Source organism: Merops nubicus, unplaced genomic scaffold (genome assembly GCF_000691845.1).
Source record: "Merops nubicus isolate BGI_N331 unplaced genomic scaffold, ASM69184v1 scaffold11301, whole genome shotgun sequence".
In the NCBI taxonomy this organism is placed as follows: Eukaryota; Metazoa; Chordata; class Aves; order Coraciiformes; family Meropidae; genus Merops; species Merops nubicus.
Window position 1 is genome coordinate 65,373 of NW_008589039.1, and position 17,435 is coordinate 82,807.

General features: G+C 40.3%; 1 protein-coding gene across 1 annotated transcript in view; it reads left to right on the forward strand.

The window, feature by feature from the left end:
• The window catches only part of WNK1 (WNK lysine deficient protein kinase 1), a gene marked incomplete at its 5' end in the record, with an annotated part of 99,873 nt that overhangs the window by 65,366 nt on the left and 17,072 nt on the right, over positions 1-17,435 (forward strand). Inside the window, 13 exons of the mRNA XM_008949455.1 lie at positions 1,555-1,626; positions 2,269-2,418; positions 3,294-3,758; positions 4,891-5,172; positions 5,312-5,362; positions 5,848-5,939; positions 6,501-6,663; positions 7,087-7,203; positions 8,251-8,424; positions 9,205-9,256; positions 9,413-9,553; positions 9,910-11,336; positions 14,037-14,120. Coding sequence (XP_008947703.1) covers positions 1,555-1,626; positions 2,269-2,418; positions 3,294-3,758; positions 4,891-5,172; positions 5,312-5,362; positions 5,848-5,939; positions 6,501-6,663; positions 7,087-7,203; positions 8,251-8,424; positions 9,205-9,256; positions 9,413-9,553; positions 9,910-11,336; positions 14,037-14,120 — 3,270 coding nt within the window. The remainder of the gene's footprint in view (positions 1-1,554; positions 1,627-2,268; positions 2,419-3,293; positions 3,759-4,890; positions 5,173-5,311; positions 5,363-5,847; positions 5,940-6,500; positions 6,664-7,086; positions 7,204-8,250; positions 8,425-9,204; positions 9,257-9,412; positions 9,554-9,909; positions 11,337-14,036; positions 14,121-17,435) is intronic.

The window sequence follows — 17,435 nt, forward strand, 5'->3', positions numbered from 1 at the left end:
AGTCTGAAACTTCTCATAAGATGACTTCTTGTGAAAAGGGAGGAATTGCTTTTACTCCTGCTCTTGGAATTAGGGGCTCTCTGACATCTTAGTTATTGGAGTATTAGCAAATTTGGGATTTGTGTGAAGGATGTGGAGGAGAATCATTTTGCTTTTTGTGGTAAAAACAAGAACTAAATATCTAAGGCTTTCTGTATGGGATAATAAAAATATTTTATTAAAGCTGAAACAACTTTAATTACTAAAACAGCTTTAATTTTAATAGGTAGTATTTTTTGTCCTGTAGGAGAAATTGAAGAGCGAAGCTACTATGCAAGAAGTTTATAAACTACATGGAGATTGCTTTTCTATAAACAACTTTGTTAAAATTCAGGAAGGGAATTCTGATGTCAAAAACATCTGGAAAACACAATAAGGGATCAGTTTTTATAGAGTATAAGTTCTGAGGTCTTTAATTCATTAAAAGATTAGAATTTGAAGCACAAACTGAGTCAATGTGAACAGATGTTACAGCAGTGGGAGATAACGTGTTTAGATCCTAGCCAGTAAGGACCTCAAGCTTCTAAAATAGAAATGAAAAAAATGGTTCTTCATTGGCAGTCTGCTTTCTCCAAAATTTCTCTAATTAAAAAAGTTGTAATTTTAATAAACTTGTTCCCAATACGCTCCTGCAAGCTGAATGATCACAGCATTAAGGAATTTTAGTAGATATTTCTGATATGGTACATATGCACCAGATATCGTTCTTACAAAGGCAGTTTACCAAAGTGGTGCATGCTCAGGGAACTCGTCTGGAGGTCTTTGTCTAGTTGTCTCCCAGGAGCTGATAAGAAATATAATTATTACAAAAATAATAATGAAAATCCATTACATTTTCCCCTGCATCTTCCACATCCATTTATATGCCACTCATCTATTTTTTTTCATTGCTTATTTGAAAACTGTGTCTTAGCTAGAACGTGAACACCTATTATTTTTCCATATGCAGTTCTCGGTAGCCTTTGAATGGTAGTGAGTCTGGAAATGATTTCTAGCTTGTATTTTTACATGCTTCTGAAGGGGAACTCATGACATGTACATGTACTAAGTACTTTGTTACTTGTCCAGAATTCTATATATCTTTGGATTTTTTTTAACAGTTTTATTTCCTTCTAGCCTCCTTTTATCCTCCCCACCTAACTGTGTTTAGAACACATGTAAAGGTAAAACTTAATGCCTCTATTTCCAGTTACCATTCCAAGGCATCCTGCTCTTAAAGCATCGTCAGTGGAAGAAGAAGCTGGTAGGCTGGTCTGTCTCATGTTCAGGGGCACATGGGTTGCAAAGGCCTATTGCTTGTTTTGGAAGACTTAAAATGGAGTTGAGTACTTTTCCAGGTTACTCTGATTTATTCTGGTTGTTGTAGTGTAATTTGGCCAAAAATGACTGCCTGTCCAAAAGGACAGCTAGAAACCTGTTCCAACCAGATCATTCCAGGTAGAAATTATTTCAACTGCCTGCTGCAGAAACCGTAGGGATTTTAAGCTGTTTATCTGTCTTTTTTTACTCCTCCAGACACAGGTACAAGGCCAGCCAGCCTCAAGCAGTGCATCAGTGCCATCCCAGCCTACCCAGCACACTCAGCAGGTAAGATGACAGTTCCTAATCCCAGGACTAAAATAGCTTTACTGTAGGATTCTGGTGACTCTAGTTGACCACCTCTCTCCCCCTTTTCAACCCATAGTTTTGGACAAAAGCAAAGGAATGCCCTGGTTCTCACCCAGTCTAACGTTCTGTGAGAGTTATTTCATCAGTCTTTTGAAATATGTTTTTAGAATCACATTAACACTTGTTTTCATGTGTCTGTCTTCCCCAACTTTCACCTGAGCTTGCAGTAGTGGCCCCGTTCAAGGGGAGTCATGTCAGGATTTGTAAAGCTAGACTGTCTAAACAGGCAGACTTCATTCTCATGGCTTCTTAACTTCTTTAACTGGAAATACTATCTTCTGCAACATCCTCTTCTCATAGCTGCCTTTTCTTCCTTTATAGAATCTTCGTTCTTGTTTTCACAGGTGAAATAATTCTTGTGGCAAGATTTGGTGCTGATAATGGAGTTGTGATAGTAATGCAAATAAGTAATTGCTAAAGCTTAATTGGCTTAGTATATTCAGAAGAACCATTGATGTTCCTTATGAGGGACTGAAAAGTAAAATTTAAAGAGGATATGCTTCTGTGGAAAAACTTCCGTGGGGGGACAAAAATAGCTTCTGCCTCTTTTCCCTACTACAGAATGCACAGCAGCCAGCCTCTTCCCAACAGCCTGGACAATACCAGCTGCAGCAGCCATCAGTTTCTGCTGGTGCCCCTCCCACACAAACTGTCTCTCAAACTCAAACTTCACAGATTATGCCAATGCCTCAGGCAGCAGCTGGGACACAGGTAAATAAAATTATTTCACATGTGGTAGTTGTAATTGAGAGAGGGGTAGCACTTCCCTGTGCAAAGATCTTTAAATTCTCAAAAATATCATGAGGCATATTGATGAGTGGTACATCATGTATGAACTTTCAGGAACTTTTCATTTCTCTGCTTCCCATACACTGTCTTCTGCACCATTATGCATGTAAAACATTCACTTATTCAGGTAGTAAACTGCAAGGACTGCCTTCTTCACCCTGTCATCTTATTCATCTCTTCTTCACTCCCTGGTCAAGAAGCTTCTGTTACTGAGTATTACTTCATTTTGGCTCGTAGCTCTATCTTGAACATGCAAGCCTTGATTTTTGTTTGTAAAATTGTTGTTTTGTTGCTCGTTCATCTAAACTGCCTTTCCAGTTGCATTGTTTGCTGGCTTTAATTGACATATCCCCTGCCATTTTCCTGAATGCTGGCACAGTGGCTTTTCATTCTCCTTGGCTTTAGCCCCCATAGCCAAAGCTGACGGATTTGTTGAAAGATTTGCACTTCTTTCCTGTAAGAAGGCAGGCTTGGCTCTGGGGGCAGAGTTGAGGAGAATTCAGCTTTATTTATGTACAAGTAAGTGCTTCAGGGTATTCAGATGTTGCTCTTTCACCGTTTGCTGCGGGTGTCTGTTTCAAGAGCCTGTTGAGTTCTTCAAGGGAAGTGTTGTGAAGTGAGGACCTTTTGGAACTCCAGCCAACTTCCTAGCCACTATGCCAACTGTGCTCTGCGCCCACCTTAACAGAGTGCTGTAACTTGAATAATTCTTTCTTTGACTAATGTATAAAAACTCTGCTTTCTGCAACCCTGCTTTAAAAAAAAAAATCTATCTCTATTTCTCTTTACCTCCCCAGCTTCCTGTTTCCCAACCAGTGTCGATCATCCAAGGCGAGCCTCAATTACCTGTTGCAGCACCTTCTCTCCCTCAGCCTTCAGTTGCCCCATCAGTCCCCATCGGCTCTCATTTCCTACCTATGGGACAGCCCTTGCCAACTTCCATGGTTCCCCAGTTCTCAGTCTCTCAGTTGCCTGTAGCAGCTCCTCATGTGTCAGTGGCTCAGCCAGGTTTCCAGTCACTGCCCATTTCAATGGCAGCTGGCATGAATCAGCCATTGCTCACATTGGCAACGTCTGCTGCAGCAACTGCTGTCCCTGTAGGACCAACCGCTGTCCCTAGCCAGCTTCCCCCACTGATGCAGCCTGTAGCTCAGTTGCCCAGCCAGGTTCTCCTGCAGCCGGCTGTCCAGTCCGTGGGATTGCCAGTCAGCATTGGACAAGCTGCTGAAGCTTCTCTTCCTGCTGGAGATGCTATTTACCAGGTATTGTTGCAAGCCAGCAGAGCTCCTCTCCACAATTTACCCGTTCCTCGGAGGTGCCGGATCTGAACAGTGTGCCCATGCCAACTCACTTCTCATGAGAGAGCCTCAAAGCTGCCTAGATGTATTCTGTTGTGTGGGAAAGGAACATTATAAGGAGAGCTGAAAGTTAAAAAGCCCATTGGACACCCTGGTGTTTTGAGCTTTTCATATTTGGCAAAGGAATTTGTCTAAAATGACAGGGTCATAGTGCAGGGCTTAACCATTGTGTGGAAGAGGACAGCTATATATCAAAGAGATCTGTCAACTTGGGGCGGGGAGGGGGAAAAGCCAAAAAAATATATTTTTAAAAATGGAAGAAGTGTGTTGGAAAGAAAATCAATGGCAGTGCATTTTGGCATCGTCAGTATTTCATTCCAAGTCTGGGAAGGGATGGGGATGGAGAGATGTGGGTTTTCTAGAAATAAGTCAAACAATTTGGACCTTGAATATCACATAAGTACCAGATGCTAGGTATGAAATATCCTGGTGGGCACAGACTGCTTCAGCCATTTTGTGCGATCACTGTGAAAATGGCAATCTGAATAGTGACAAAAGTAATGACTCAGCATATGATTGTTATTCTAGAACAAAAATTGTGTAAGTGTAGAAATATCTCCTCTGGGTTTATAAGGAGTGCTGTAGAATAAAAACTGAGTGTAGGCTTGTCCCTTGGTTCCCGACTCAGCTCATCGTGAGAGGACAGGAAGAACACAAGAGCATTATTTATTGCTAGTCTTTGAGAATCAGCAGCAGTTGTGTTAACATTTCAGGCTGAACAAATACTGCTCAGAAAAATTCCTCAAACTAATTTCAAGTCTTAGGCCTTAAACTATTAAGCCAAATAGGCAACTGTGAGAGTTAGGAGGTGAAGACTGTGTTGCTAAAGACTTGAGTGGGAATTTGCTTGTTCAAACACGGTGCCTTGCAAACTGAGCTTTGGCTACATGAGCAGTTTGCTCTGCTTCTCTGTGAAGATTCAGGGAACACTTGAACAAATACAGAAAGTTGGAACATGCCCCCTGAAACTGTTACTTTTTTTTTTTCCTCATTAGCTCTGACATTCACTAACTTGACTTCCTCATTTCTGTTACAGGGCTTCCCATCTCGGCTGCCACCTCAATACCCAGGGGACTCGAACGTTGCCCCTTCCTCTGCTGTGCCCTCTGTGAGCATTCCTTCTGCCGTCCTGTCCCCTCCCTTGCCCACAGATGCGGTGGCCCAGCCGGGCTATCTGGCTCCTGGCGCTCAGCCGTACGTGGAGCAGAACGTTTTGGTTCCCGTGGGCAGCCTAGGAGGACAGGTTCAAGTGCCCCAGCCTACAGTGAGTTTAGCACAACAGGCCTCATCTGCCTCCTCTCAGCAGGCAGTTTTGGAGGTAAGTATGTTGAGTATGATGTAACAGTACATTTAGGGCCCTTGAATTATGCAGTGGCGTGTGTTTGAGGAACTAATCCCTTCTGTGCTTGGCTTCAGTTGGAAATGAGTTCAGTTCGAATGACCTTTTTCTTATGCAGAATGTCAAGCCAGTGTGGGGACCTTGTTGCCACTGGCTGTTCTGTTGGGAAGTGAGTGTGCATCTTGCAGGCAAACACCTGTTAACACTTCACTTCTTGCTAGTACTGTAGAACATTTTTTGCCATATCCAAGACAAACTGCAACTGACAGACTTTGAGAACCTGTTGTTAGGCCTGTTCCCCACAGTGTTAATTCTCACTGGGGAGAATCTGAATCGTCTGCCTGTTCTGCATTGGCTGGCCTTTTGCACATTCTGTTAGTAAGTCTGGCTGCATGGCAAACTGTAGTGACATGTAGCAGTAGGAAGAATGGCTGATTTCCTCTCCCCGCACCTCCCTACGTGATCATTTGATTTGCTGCAGTTTGCTCTAGAATCTTTTGTAAATTATAGCTGTCCAGATGCCAGCTGTTTGAAGTTCTAAGAAGGCAGTGCTTTTAGCTTTACAGCTGACTGGGGGGGAATCAGGGGAGACTACAGGCTTGTAAAGGAATGGTGCTCTCTGAGAGTGTTCTTGATGTACGATTCTATTCGTAGGGTACTCAGGGAGTCTCACAGACTGCTTCTTCAGAGACTCTTCCAGCAACACAGCCTGCTCAGCCTACCCCTTTGGTTTCCTCTATGGATAGGTAAGCATTGTTTTCTTTTCACCAGACTGAATTTCAATGTCCTGTGTTAGGTTATTCTTCCTTGGATGATCTTTAGGTATCTTTTCACTAAGGGGTGTTCATGAGGATGTGATGAAATATACTCTTACTTGTAGAGGAAAAATAAGCTTATGAGAGGTGGAGTAAGCCTTGACTTACAATGGGGTATGAAGGGAGTAAATAGGATTGTGTATAGTAATTTAACTACTGATCCCTGTTTTGTGTTATGTGAAATGGATCATAAGCAATGTTTTTCTGTCCTTTGGCACTTAAACAGAATTAAACAGACTCCAAATAGCTTGAAAACATATTCAGAAGATGTATTTCTACAACTCAGCTTGCGGGAGAGGTGTAGCTAAGTGCTTACTGTTAGAATTGCTATTTAAACAACCCTAAGTGTGGGCAGGATTCTTCTCCCCTGCACTGCGACTAACACACACCTACTGCTATCCACAAGAGAATACCGTGGAGCAGGGTAGACTGTATTGTTGCAGTTATGGAGTGCATGGATAGTGACGTAAAGTTGCTTTTTTTTATTTTCAGTGCACATTCTGATGTTGCTTCAGGATTGAGTGATGGCAATGAGAATGTTCCAACTTCTGGTGGAAGGCATGAAGGGAGGGCTACTAAACGTCATATGCGGAGGTCTGTCCGCAGTCGCTCTCGCCATGAGAAGACTGCTAGGCCGAAACTGAGAATTCTAAATGTGAGTACTTTTAACTTTGGTTCGAGTTTGGTATGGATGATGCCTTTTTTGAGCTTGAAAATATTTAGTTTCCTTTTGAGGAATATGGGTCTTCTTCTGTGCACCCATGAACTGCCCCAAGTACACAAGCTATCCAGTGTATTTCTTCTGCTTCTGGAGTTTGCGTTCCAAAGGTTGTGTATTAAGAGCTTTTTGGAGCATTAGATAAGTCAAAATTTACTTGCTTAGCCACCAGTGATTCCACAGACCATTCCCAAATATTTGATGTATCATCAGAAAACATGACGCTCTGTGTGGCACCATTTATTAGGCTGGAAGGGAGAATGTTTGTATCAGACCAATACCATTGGCTTGTCTGAGCTTTAAAGCATGTGTCTTAGTTTATCATGGTTTTGTTTTAAGCTATTGTTTTCTCTGCTTCAGGTTTCAAATAAAGGTGATCGGGTAGTGGAATGCCAGCTGGAGACACACAATCGGAAAATGGTTACTTTCAAATTTGATTTGGATGGTGACAACCCTGAGGAAATAGCTTCAATTATGGTAAGATGCATTTCAGAGATGAAGAATTTAATCCAGTCTTCATCACAGTGGTTGTATAAGCAGCCTTATTTTCTCATTTGTGTTTCATAATCGCACTTTCATGTAGCATGGTGTGCGCTCCCCTTATTGGTACACAAGCACAAACAAACTCTGGGCACAGAGTGGTATACCAAATGGATGGTTAATACTGCATGCTCAGTTCACATGAAAATCTGTGTCAGTTTTTGTCTTAAAATTGCATGTTTCATCAAGTAAATCTACCTTTTTTTTTGCTACCTAATGTTTTGAAAACTGCAGACAACTTTCTGAAAGCATTGGGTTAAACAAATTCTGCTGACTCTTCAAAGAGTGAACGCTGCTAGAGCTTTAAAACTTAGGCTTAAGCCTTGAATTTTTTTGCTGCTGTTCTCAAATGAGATGGCAAGCTTCTGCCCTTTTAAAGACAGGAGTAGGAATCACTTTCTGGTTTCTGAAAGTTAGTAATGACTGCTGCTTTTTGTTTTCTCAACAGAAAAAAATCTCTCCTCAATGTAGAAAACCTCAATGTATAATGCTCAAGCTTAGAAAAGGACTTGCCCAGTAGAAATGTTTAAATGAGTGTACTGTTTAGCATGGAATAGAACTTCCTTTCCTTCTTATTTTTTAAAGTTTAAATGCATATTCTTGGAATGCTACAATCTGAATGAAACCGGGATAGTTTTAGTGTTACTGAAGTGAGTGGGGATGACAAAAAGCAGCATCTTTTGCCAGCTTCTTGGGCACCTGTGCCCAGCCTGGCTGGGAATCTTAATTTCACTGTGCTAAGCAAAGATTAAGGTGACAGTTTGAAGAAGTGAGATTGAATATTGTTCCATAGCAGAGACTAAACTAGGGCAAATATTCTCTGCTGATTATGGAAACAGTTGTTTTCCTCTAAGGTGTCACTGTCTTTATCCTGTGCATTAAGAATGGTGAAGAAACAGTAACATCAAGTGTAAATTATGGTCATTCAATATATTGTTTTGAAATAACTTATGGAAGATTATTGTTACTTTCTTCTCTTTACAGGTGCAGAATGAGTTTATTTTAGCAACCGAGAGAGACTCATTTGTAGAGCAGGTACGAGAGATTATTGAGAAAGCAGATGAAATGCTAAGTGAGGATGTAAGCGTGGAGCCAGAAGGTGATCAGGGTTTGGAGAGCATGCAGACAAAAGATGATGGTTTCTTTCCAGAGTCGCAGGTATGTAAAGGACAGATTACCATAGCTATTTGTATTTTCCATTTTGGGTGGTATGATTTTTCTGAGTAGAACTAGTGAGAAACTGGAAATTTATTTCTTGAGAAATGTCAAAGCTTCCTAATCAAATGAGGAGATAAACAGAGAAAGCTTCATATTAGAGTGAGAGTCTAAAATTAATTTAGAAAGCTAAACAATGTAGATCTCTTGCTCTTTGATGTGTTCTAACATTTCTGAAGCGGCTGAATCTCCTAGCAGTCTGCTAAAAAAAAAATCTTAAATGCTGAGGCTTGTTGAATTTGAGGTTATTGTGAGGTAGGACACTAAAATCCACAGCCCTGTTCTGTTCCGTAAACAGAGAGCCTGAACTCAGACTCTCTATCCAGTGAGCTGCCTAAGAGGTTGATGACTGTTAGTAAACACAGGTTTTGAAACTGGTTGCTGGAATAAGAAGTGGGGATGTTTTCTGAAATCTCTGCCTTATTTCCACACAGAACTAGTCTGAAACATCCATCTGTCTGTGGAATGTTGAAGGAAATCAGCTGGACTGCCTATTAACAGAAGTATTAAGATCAATTAGTTATATTGATATCACTAAGCTGAGAATCTCTAAAAGCAGTGTAGTTGAAATTTATCTGGGCAGAATTCCACTAGTTCAGTAATGGTGCTTGGGTCCAAGGTACTGCTTAGCTTAAATGCCCATGTTTCAGTAAGCTAGCATTTTAAGAACTGTTGTGGGTTTCTGTTTCAGAATAGAACTTTAAATTTTATCTTACTTTACAGAAATTAGAGTTCAAACAGCCAGATCCTACATCTTCCATGCCACAAAGAATAGGTAAGTCTTTTGTGACTTTTTTGAAGTTACCTTTTTCTGTTTCAGCGGATGGGTGCAGCCAAGTTTTTATTTTGTATGGAGTGCACATTCCATATTGCAGATGATTTATTTAGCTACAACAATATTTCACTAAACATTAAACTTCTTTCTCTTTAGGTGTTCCTCCTAGCTCCTTTACCCAAGTTGTCCATTCTGCAGGAAGACGGTTTATTGTTAGCCCTGTCCCTGAGAGTCGGTTAAAAGAACAGGGCTTTTTCCCATCTGCTGTTCCTGGAGGAAAAGAAACTCCAGAGATAGGTATGTTATCTAAACTCTTAAAATCTGATGGCTAAGATGTGTTCCTCAAAACCGTGAAGTTTGTTAAACTGTTGCTAAAGACCTCTTAAAGTACTTGGGGAAGTAAGACACTGCCTGTGCAGGTAAGAAGTGATTATAATTTGGGTGATACTGTGCAGGATTCTCAGGTGCAAAAAATGCTGATGAGCTCTTTGCAGGACTCTGAAACCCAAATTCTATTAAAATGATGTAAGCCTGAATTTATAATTTTTTTTTAAAAATATTATGCTGAGAAGTAAATGTGAACTTGGTCTAGCAATAGGCAATAATACCATAATGAACTTTACAGGTGGACTGACATTTTTCTGTTTCTCCAGTGGCTGCATCTCCACTACATGGTCCTGGAATGAATCTCTCCCACTCGGCATCGTCACTGAGCTTGCAGCAAGCTTTTTCTGAGATGGGGCACGCTCAAATGACAGAAGGACCTAGTACAGCTCCTCCGGTGTTCAATCAAACAATGCCACTGTTTCCACCCGCACTTTCCACCATGGCAGGCAGTGGTGCACCTCCTGCATCTGTGGCTGCTTCTTCAGTGTCTGTTTCCTCCAGCACAGGTGTTTCTCTTCCAGGATCTGTCACTTTGCCTTCAGAAAGTGCAGCTGTTGGAGTTGCACCGAGCATGAGTGTGACAAGCTCTCTTTCTCCACCTCCAGCCTCACAGTCTGGACAGCAAACGACTGGTGTCGCTTCCAGCGTGAGCGCCCCTGCTTCTTTCTCCTTAGCTACCACATCCCAGCCTGCTCAACCAGTAACTGGAGACATTGCCCCCAGTATCAGCACGCCATCATCTCTGGCACTGCCATCTACCCAGGTTCCTAGTGTCACTGGTCTTGGTGTCGTTGCACCAGCTGTGACATCTCAGTCTACTTCTCAGATAGTGAGTAATGTGGCAGCACCACAGACATCTGTTGCCCAGTCTCTGGCTCAGAATGCGGCTTTGCAGCTTCCTCAGCTTAGTAGCAGCGGCTCCATCTCCAGTCTGGCAGAGACAATAGTTGTAAGTGCTCCACAGTCACTATCTGAGAGTGGGCAGTCTATGGATAAGTCGCAGCTCTGCAGTGCAGCTGGCTTATCTCTTCCAATCTCTACACCTTTATCATCCTCAGTAGCAACAAGCATATGCGGGTCAATCCCTCAGCCAGTGATACATCCTTTACTTGTCCCATCAGGAATTACATCAACACCCGTCCTACCCCAGATTCCAGGCGCAACACCCGTGTTGCCCCAGGTTCCATTACCTGGTGTCTTACCGCAACCAGTCACTAACTTGCCTGCAGTACAGCAAACTTTGATACACAGCCAGCCTCAGCCAGCTCCGTTGCCCAATCAGCCTCATGTTCACTGTCTGGAGGCTGATGCTGATGCTCAGTCTAAAGCTCCTGGTATTGATGATATAAAGACCCTGGAAGAAAAGCTACGGTCTCTCTTCAGTGAACATGGTAACGTGGGAACAATGCATCCATCAGTATCTCTGGAGACATCATTGGTGATGGAAACTACAGTTACTCCTGGGATACCGACCACTGCAGTTGCACCAACTAAGCCCCTGACATCCGTTAGCACTTGTATACCTCCGAGCAGTTTGCCTCTTGGACCAACTGGCTTGCCAGTGCTGACACCGGTTGCCACTCCTGGGCAAGTGATCACCCCAGTCAGCTATATTTCAGCATCAAGCAGCATTGCAACAGCAGTGGTGAAACCAGGGACCTCTCTTTCAAAGCCTCCTCTTAGCAGAGTACCGGTAAGAAACGCAATGTGTGTGTGTGAATATGCAAGTATTGTGGACACAGCCCTCTTGAGCAGAATCCATTTTATAAAGAAACGTATTTATTCAGGCAGAGGTGTCTTCATTTAATGTAATACTGGAAGTTTTATGCCCTGATTGGTTTTATGTGTCTTAAGATACACGGGGTGGGTTTTGTCCATATTGGAGAAAAAAATCCTAATTCTGCCTTGTGCCTCTGAGGGAGCTCTCTAGTGGTGCTGTTAAGTTTTCCTACTCCTGAACTACAAAGACTGAAGTAACTGGGGATTGTTTGCGTTTTTGTTTTTGTTTTTTTTTGGTTTGTTTTTTTTTTTTTTTTTTTTTGTTGTTGTTGCTTTTTTCCAAACAGAATTTGGAAGGCTTGCTTTAAATAGCTTTTTATCTTGTTTATGATCCCTAGAATGGGATGAGGTAATTGATATTTCACAAAGTATTCAGAATAGCTTAGCTGTGCTTCTAATCATTAGTCTGTTCCTTGAAGGCAAGGCCAAAGGTGTCTGAAAGTTTTTGTGGGGTTTTTTTGTTATTTTTTTTGGTCTTTTTTAAAAGCCCTCTGCTTATTTGGTGCCTGGATATGCTTTTCCTTCTAAGTGTTAGATTTGTGAAGGCAAAACTTTGAGAAGTTTAAAAGATACCTGGATATCTGAAAAGAAACTTCACTTTTTACTGGTTTGTGCTGTTCAAACAAACATTGTTTCATAAAGAAATAGTCATGACTGAGAGTAACAACTTGGGATCTGTTGTGGATGTTACCTGCTTGCTAACCAAACAGATCAATATGTGAAATTACTGTCGATTTTTTAATTGGCTGCCTGTGTTGAGACAGTGCCTTTCAATATTTTACCTATTGGTAGCCCTTTCCTTTTCAAAGTTAAATGGAAATAGGTCAAAGAAACTCTCAAGTGTTTAAAAACCAAAAATCGTAATATACTGACTTATTTGCCACTCACTGACACTTTGTGCTGCTCTTTAGACAGTCCTGGAATCTCCATTCATTGGTAATCTTTCCCTCATACTCTTCTGACATGGAAGAGTGGTACTACGTGCCAAGGAAGCTGGGAAGGAAATGTAGGCACAGAGACCTTCATTTATATTGAAATGAAGTTGAGAATTAGGAAAGAAAGATTAGAAAATAATAAAAAATGGTATTGGTTCAGGAATAATTGAAGCAATTAGAAGACTGCTAATTGCAAACCTGTAATTACATAGGCCTTGGTTTAAATGTAATAGATGTTTGGAGGTTTTGATTGTCAGTGGTGGAAAAACTATCTCCTCTCTGAAGTTTTCACTTATAAATTAGTTTTTCTTTTTTCAAAGCTTAACTTTAGTTTCACTTTCTTTGTTGTTGTTGAGCTTTAAGGAGCTTACTGTTTTAGTTTTCTTGGGTTTACTAAACTCTGTATTTTATTTTGTTATGGACAACCTGTTAACCTAGACAGTTAAATATGTTTTGAATTGTCTTATTTAAAGTATGTTTTGCCTCCTGTTAATAAACTAAATTATTAACTTACCACAGCTTAAAAATTGGTTTTGCCTCAGAACAGGTAATGCTTGTGTGCATGTTCCCTGTGCACAGAAAAGCTGAGGTAATGCAACTTGTCATAGTTCCTGCTTGAAACATTTTTGGGAGCCCAGATAACTGTGGTGTGTATCTTTACCCGGCAGTTATTACTGCAATTTGAACCATTAGTTAAGCTGTGGTAACACAACTGCAAGCTAGGACTGGTTCTGCTTGTTGAGGACCAACATAGACTTTGGGCCAATGACGTATATTCAGCAGCATTTGCTGTCACACAAGGGAAGTCAGCTGACCAACTCCATAACTCATAAGGGTACCTGTGTCCTCAGATTTCAAAGTCATGGTCAAGCCTCAAGATTACAGCTGAGAATAAGAATTGCAAATTGTGTAATGGATCACTTAATTCCTAGAATTTCCCACTACCCTAACAATGGAAATAACTAACTGGAATGTGCTGTCTGACCTGGTGGGGAGGCATTGGTGCCTCCTTCTAACCCTTCCAGTCTTTCTAACCTCTTTAACCTGAATGACATCCCTCTACCCAGTTGCATGGCCTAGTCATCTTCTCTGGGTCATCAACTCCCTTGATGTTCAAAAAAAGTTATGGGTCAATAGATTGGTGTGGGAGGTCTTAATTTGTTTCTCGACAAGTGGAGTCATCCTGAGGCCTGACAGTTCTTGTTCTCAGGCCATGTTGCTTGGAACAGTTGGCCAGAAGCGTGTAGCTTGCTGTTGCTAATGGGCAGTTAACATAGATGCATTGTAAGGAGATTGAGTGCATTCTTGCACCCTTTTATAAATTAAGCTTCTTGGAAACTTAATTGCTTTTTGGAAGAATTACTGTAGCGTTTCTGGCAGACTTGAAAAGAATAACCCCAAGATACTTTGCTCCTGGATACAGCAGCTTGTTTAAAATGCAAATTGTGCCTGCTTAAAATTAATCTGGATTAAAAAATAAACCAAAAGCAAACAAATAACTTCCCTCAACTTTGATGCAAAAATCCCTAAAGACACTATGCTAACTCTCCGAGAACGAAGTCTCTACAGACAAAAATGTTGAGGCTTCTGTTGTGTGAGGTGACTGACTGTAGCTTGGTATCTGATCCGTCTGTTGTTCCCTGTCTGATGGACTCGCGTTTCCTCTCCGTTATCCATAGGTGCTACCTGTAGGTTCTGAACTTCCAGCTGGCACTCCATCCAGTGAGCCGCTGCCACCTTTTCCTGGACCTTCACTAACTCAGGTGCTACACGACTTGGCAGATTTTTGTCTGCTTCTTTTCCTTTCCAAGAGCATGTTTCGATTAAACTCTCCATTGCATGTTATTAATGTCTTGGTTTTTCTTTTCTTTTGACTGAATAACCCGTTTTGTGTAAGCGTAGCAGCCAGAGTCACTTCACGACTGGATGTGTAGCTTGCCCTTTGGGATGCTGCTATACCCAGTGTCTGAAGTACAGGACCAATTATTCGGGCTTGGGGATTTAGTATGTTAACCTGAATTTTAGAGTTTTTTTTTTTAAATGTAACACAGGTAAGTGTGTGCATAAAACTTGAATCTGTTTTATTCTTGAAAAGGGTAGAGTGATAAAATCACAGCACTTTTGGGAAGAAGTATATACTGCAATTAGATGGTAATGAAAATTTAAAAATTGATGGCTTTGCAAATTATTGTGTAATTTTTTTTGTGATTGCTACACTCTGATTTCACTAGGCTTTCAGATTTGTAAAAGGTGTTGGAAGTTTCTGATCATAAACATGAGTTGAAACGTAACTGTGGTCTCCCTTACTCAGATTCTGCCCTTGTTGCAATAGTCATCTTGTATATTTTGTGTGTAAATTGGAGAGATGGTCAGCTCAAGGCCACAAAGCTTAAATCTGTCTTCACTTCTGTTTAAAAAATAGACACACACCACCCTTGTAATTGAAAGAAGTGTATTTAGATAAAACAGTTTTATGCATCTTCTAATGCTGTGTAGTGTGATGTACCATGGGGACACTACACTTCAATATGCAAAGAAAAGCTGAAAAAAAGCCAGGAGACCATGAGATAGAGTTGTGCTGCTTTTGAAAGAAGTTTGTAAATAACCACAAAGATAACTTTCCATAGAATTATATTCAGGTTGGCACATAATTATTACCCCAATTTGATATTTAAAACTATTCAGGTGAGTACTTGCTTAAGGCTCAGAGTAATTTTGTCTTAAATCTAGTGTTTCCTGTGTACATGTGATTCTTATAGTATTAACCTCTTCACCTGTGGCTCAAGTCCACAGTGAGTAGTCTTAGAATACATGTCCATAAAGCTACAGTCAGATTGGGAGTCTGTCCTTTTATAGAAGGGAATTGTTCACTTAAGGCCTAACTATAATTTTAAAGTAATAATGATAAAATAAATACAGTATGAAAATCTGCACAACACTTACCAGCATCGTGGCCTGATTTCTTGTTTTCTTAACCACTGAGAATTTTAGTGCAGGCTGAGCTAACCTTGATCAAGTCCTCTCCATAGCACTCTGGTAATAGTCTCATCTCTTGAATTCAAGTTTTATCTGTGTAAGGGAATTTAAAATAATTTAAAGGTTATTTTAGTTCTTTACTAGCTGTTCCTTTTTTGGGATTTACAGTAGCATGATGAGAACTTTTCTCAAAGGATTTAAGCTGACTGCCATATGAAGAAATAGTGTTATAAAACTGTAATTTTAAACTGTGCTAAAGCAATTTTGGTTAATGATCTGTCATGGCTCATGTTCTACAGCTAAAACCGTGAAAACTGAATTACATGTATTAAGGTACTAATCTTCAAAGATAACTTTGGAATAGTATTTCCCTTTCTGCCTTTCAGATGTAAGAACCATGGTATTACCTGTTTCTAAAGGCATGAGTAGAGTTGAGCATCAGGGCATGTTAGTTGCTTTTGTGTAGTTTTATGTTGGCAATAACATTAATAGTCCCTTTTTAACTTTTCTATCTTTTTTCATCCTGTACTCTCTATGTAGGTGCTTTATCTTTATTCAGCAGTTTCTCGAGTTGTCCTAGTAAATATCACTATTTTATGATCTCTTAAGGATCTCTCTTAAAGTTTCCATAGTTTGTCCTAGAGGTCAGAATGGAAATAATCTAGTGGACCTAAGTTAGTGTGCCAAAACTGCAATCTCATCTTGTCTATTTCTTATCTGTGTTCTTACCATGGGCAAGGGTAGTAAATGGACCTGGAGGCAGCTGATTGAGATCGGTCATGTAATTTTCATACTTTCTATTGTCATTGCTTGGAACTAGGTATCTTAGTAATATTTTTTCCCCCCACACTCAAAGCACTTGTAGCCACTTATGTGACTCAAAATACTGTACCATTGCAAAAGGCTTCTTCCTGTTTTTCAGGTATTTCTGGTAGGATTTGTGGTATGGAAGAGGCACAAATATAGATCCTTTGCAAACAACTTACCTAATTTCACGTCTCATTTGAACTCTGAAGCCTTTCTATGAGAGAGACAAAATTGGAGGAGACCAGCTAGATCAAATCTAATTGACTGTTAAGAGCATTTGCTGCTATCGCATAATACTATCTGGAAAATTACTAGCTTGCCTTAAAGTAGATAAGTCTTGTCTTCCTTACTGCTTCTGTCAGTAGCTCATTATGCAACTTTTTTTTCTTTCCTTAGCACCAGACTCCTAATTTGCAGACAAAGTACATGTCATCTTAAGATCAGTTTTGGACACTTTGTTCCTTAGTCTTAAATACCTGTTCTGTTTATTCCTTATTTGCTTTAAAGTGTATTTAGAATAATTTATCAAGCTCCATCTTGGTACTTTTGTTCCAGAAGGAAATATTTATTTCCTGATCTTTCTGGTATCTCAACTCTTTCTTTACTTAGAGCAAATACCTTCTTGTGCGCATAAGTGGTGAGAATTATCTAGTATTTCAAGTGAAATGTTCTCTCTATTTTACAGTATTATTGAGTTAAATTAGCTCACTTGTCTGCTAAGCATTTAGATTTTTGAGTAGATTCAGAAGTCTGTATCTTCCTGTGTTCTTTATTTTTTTTAATTGGGACGGTGTTGTTAGGGGGGGTTATCATTGAGTTTTCTGAAACCCACAACTTGAGAAGAATGTTATCCTGGCAACCATTTGAAAGTATCTTTGTGCTGCTATATACCTCTAACTTTCAGTTCCTTGAAAGTGGAAGGTAATGTTTTTATGTCACCATGACCCCAGCTTCTGTTCTAAACACAGGTCTAGATTTTTAATATAAAAGACTTGGAAAGGTTAATGATGCTAAAGTTTAGATGGAAATTTCTACTCCATAGGGTCAGAATTGCAACTTAGTGATATCTGTCAACACTTTTTTCCAGATGTATCTTGTGGGTATGGCCCTAATTAATAAATCTGATAGAGTCTGAACTTTTCTTATCTTTAAGATATTTTTAGGCAATTCTTCTGTTCCCCTTCCAATTCAGTTGACCAAATTTGAAAAACATCTTAGGTGGCAATTCAGACAGCTGAAATCTAAGTAACAGGCATACTTCAGAGAGATTCTGTCCCTCTCCCTTCCTCCTTTTC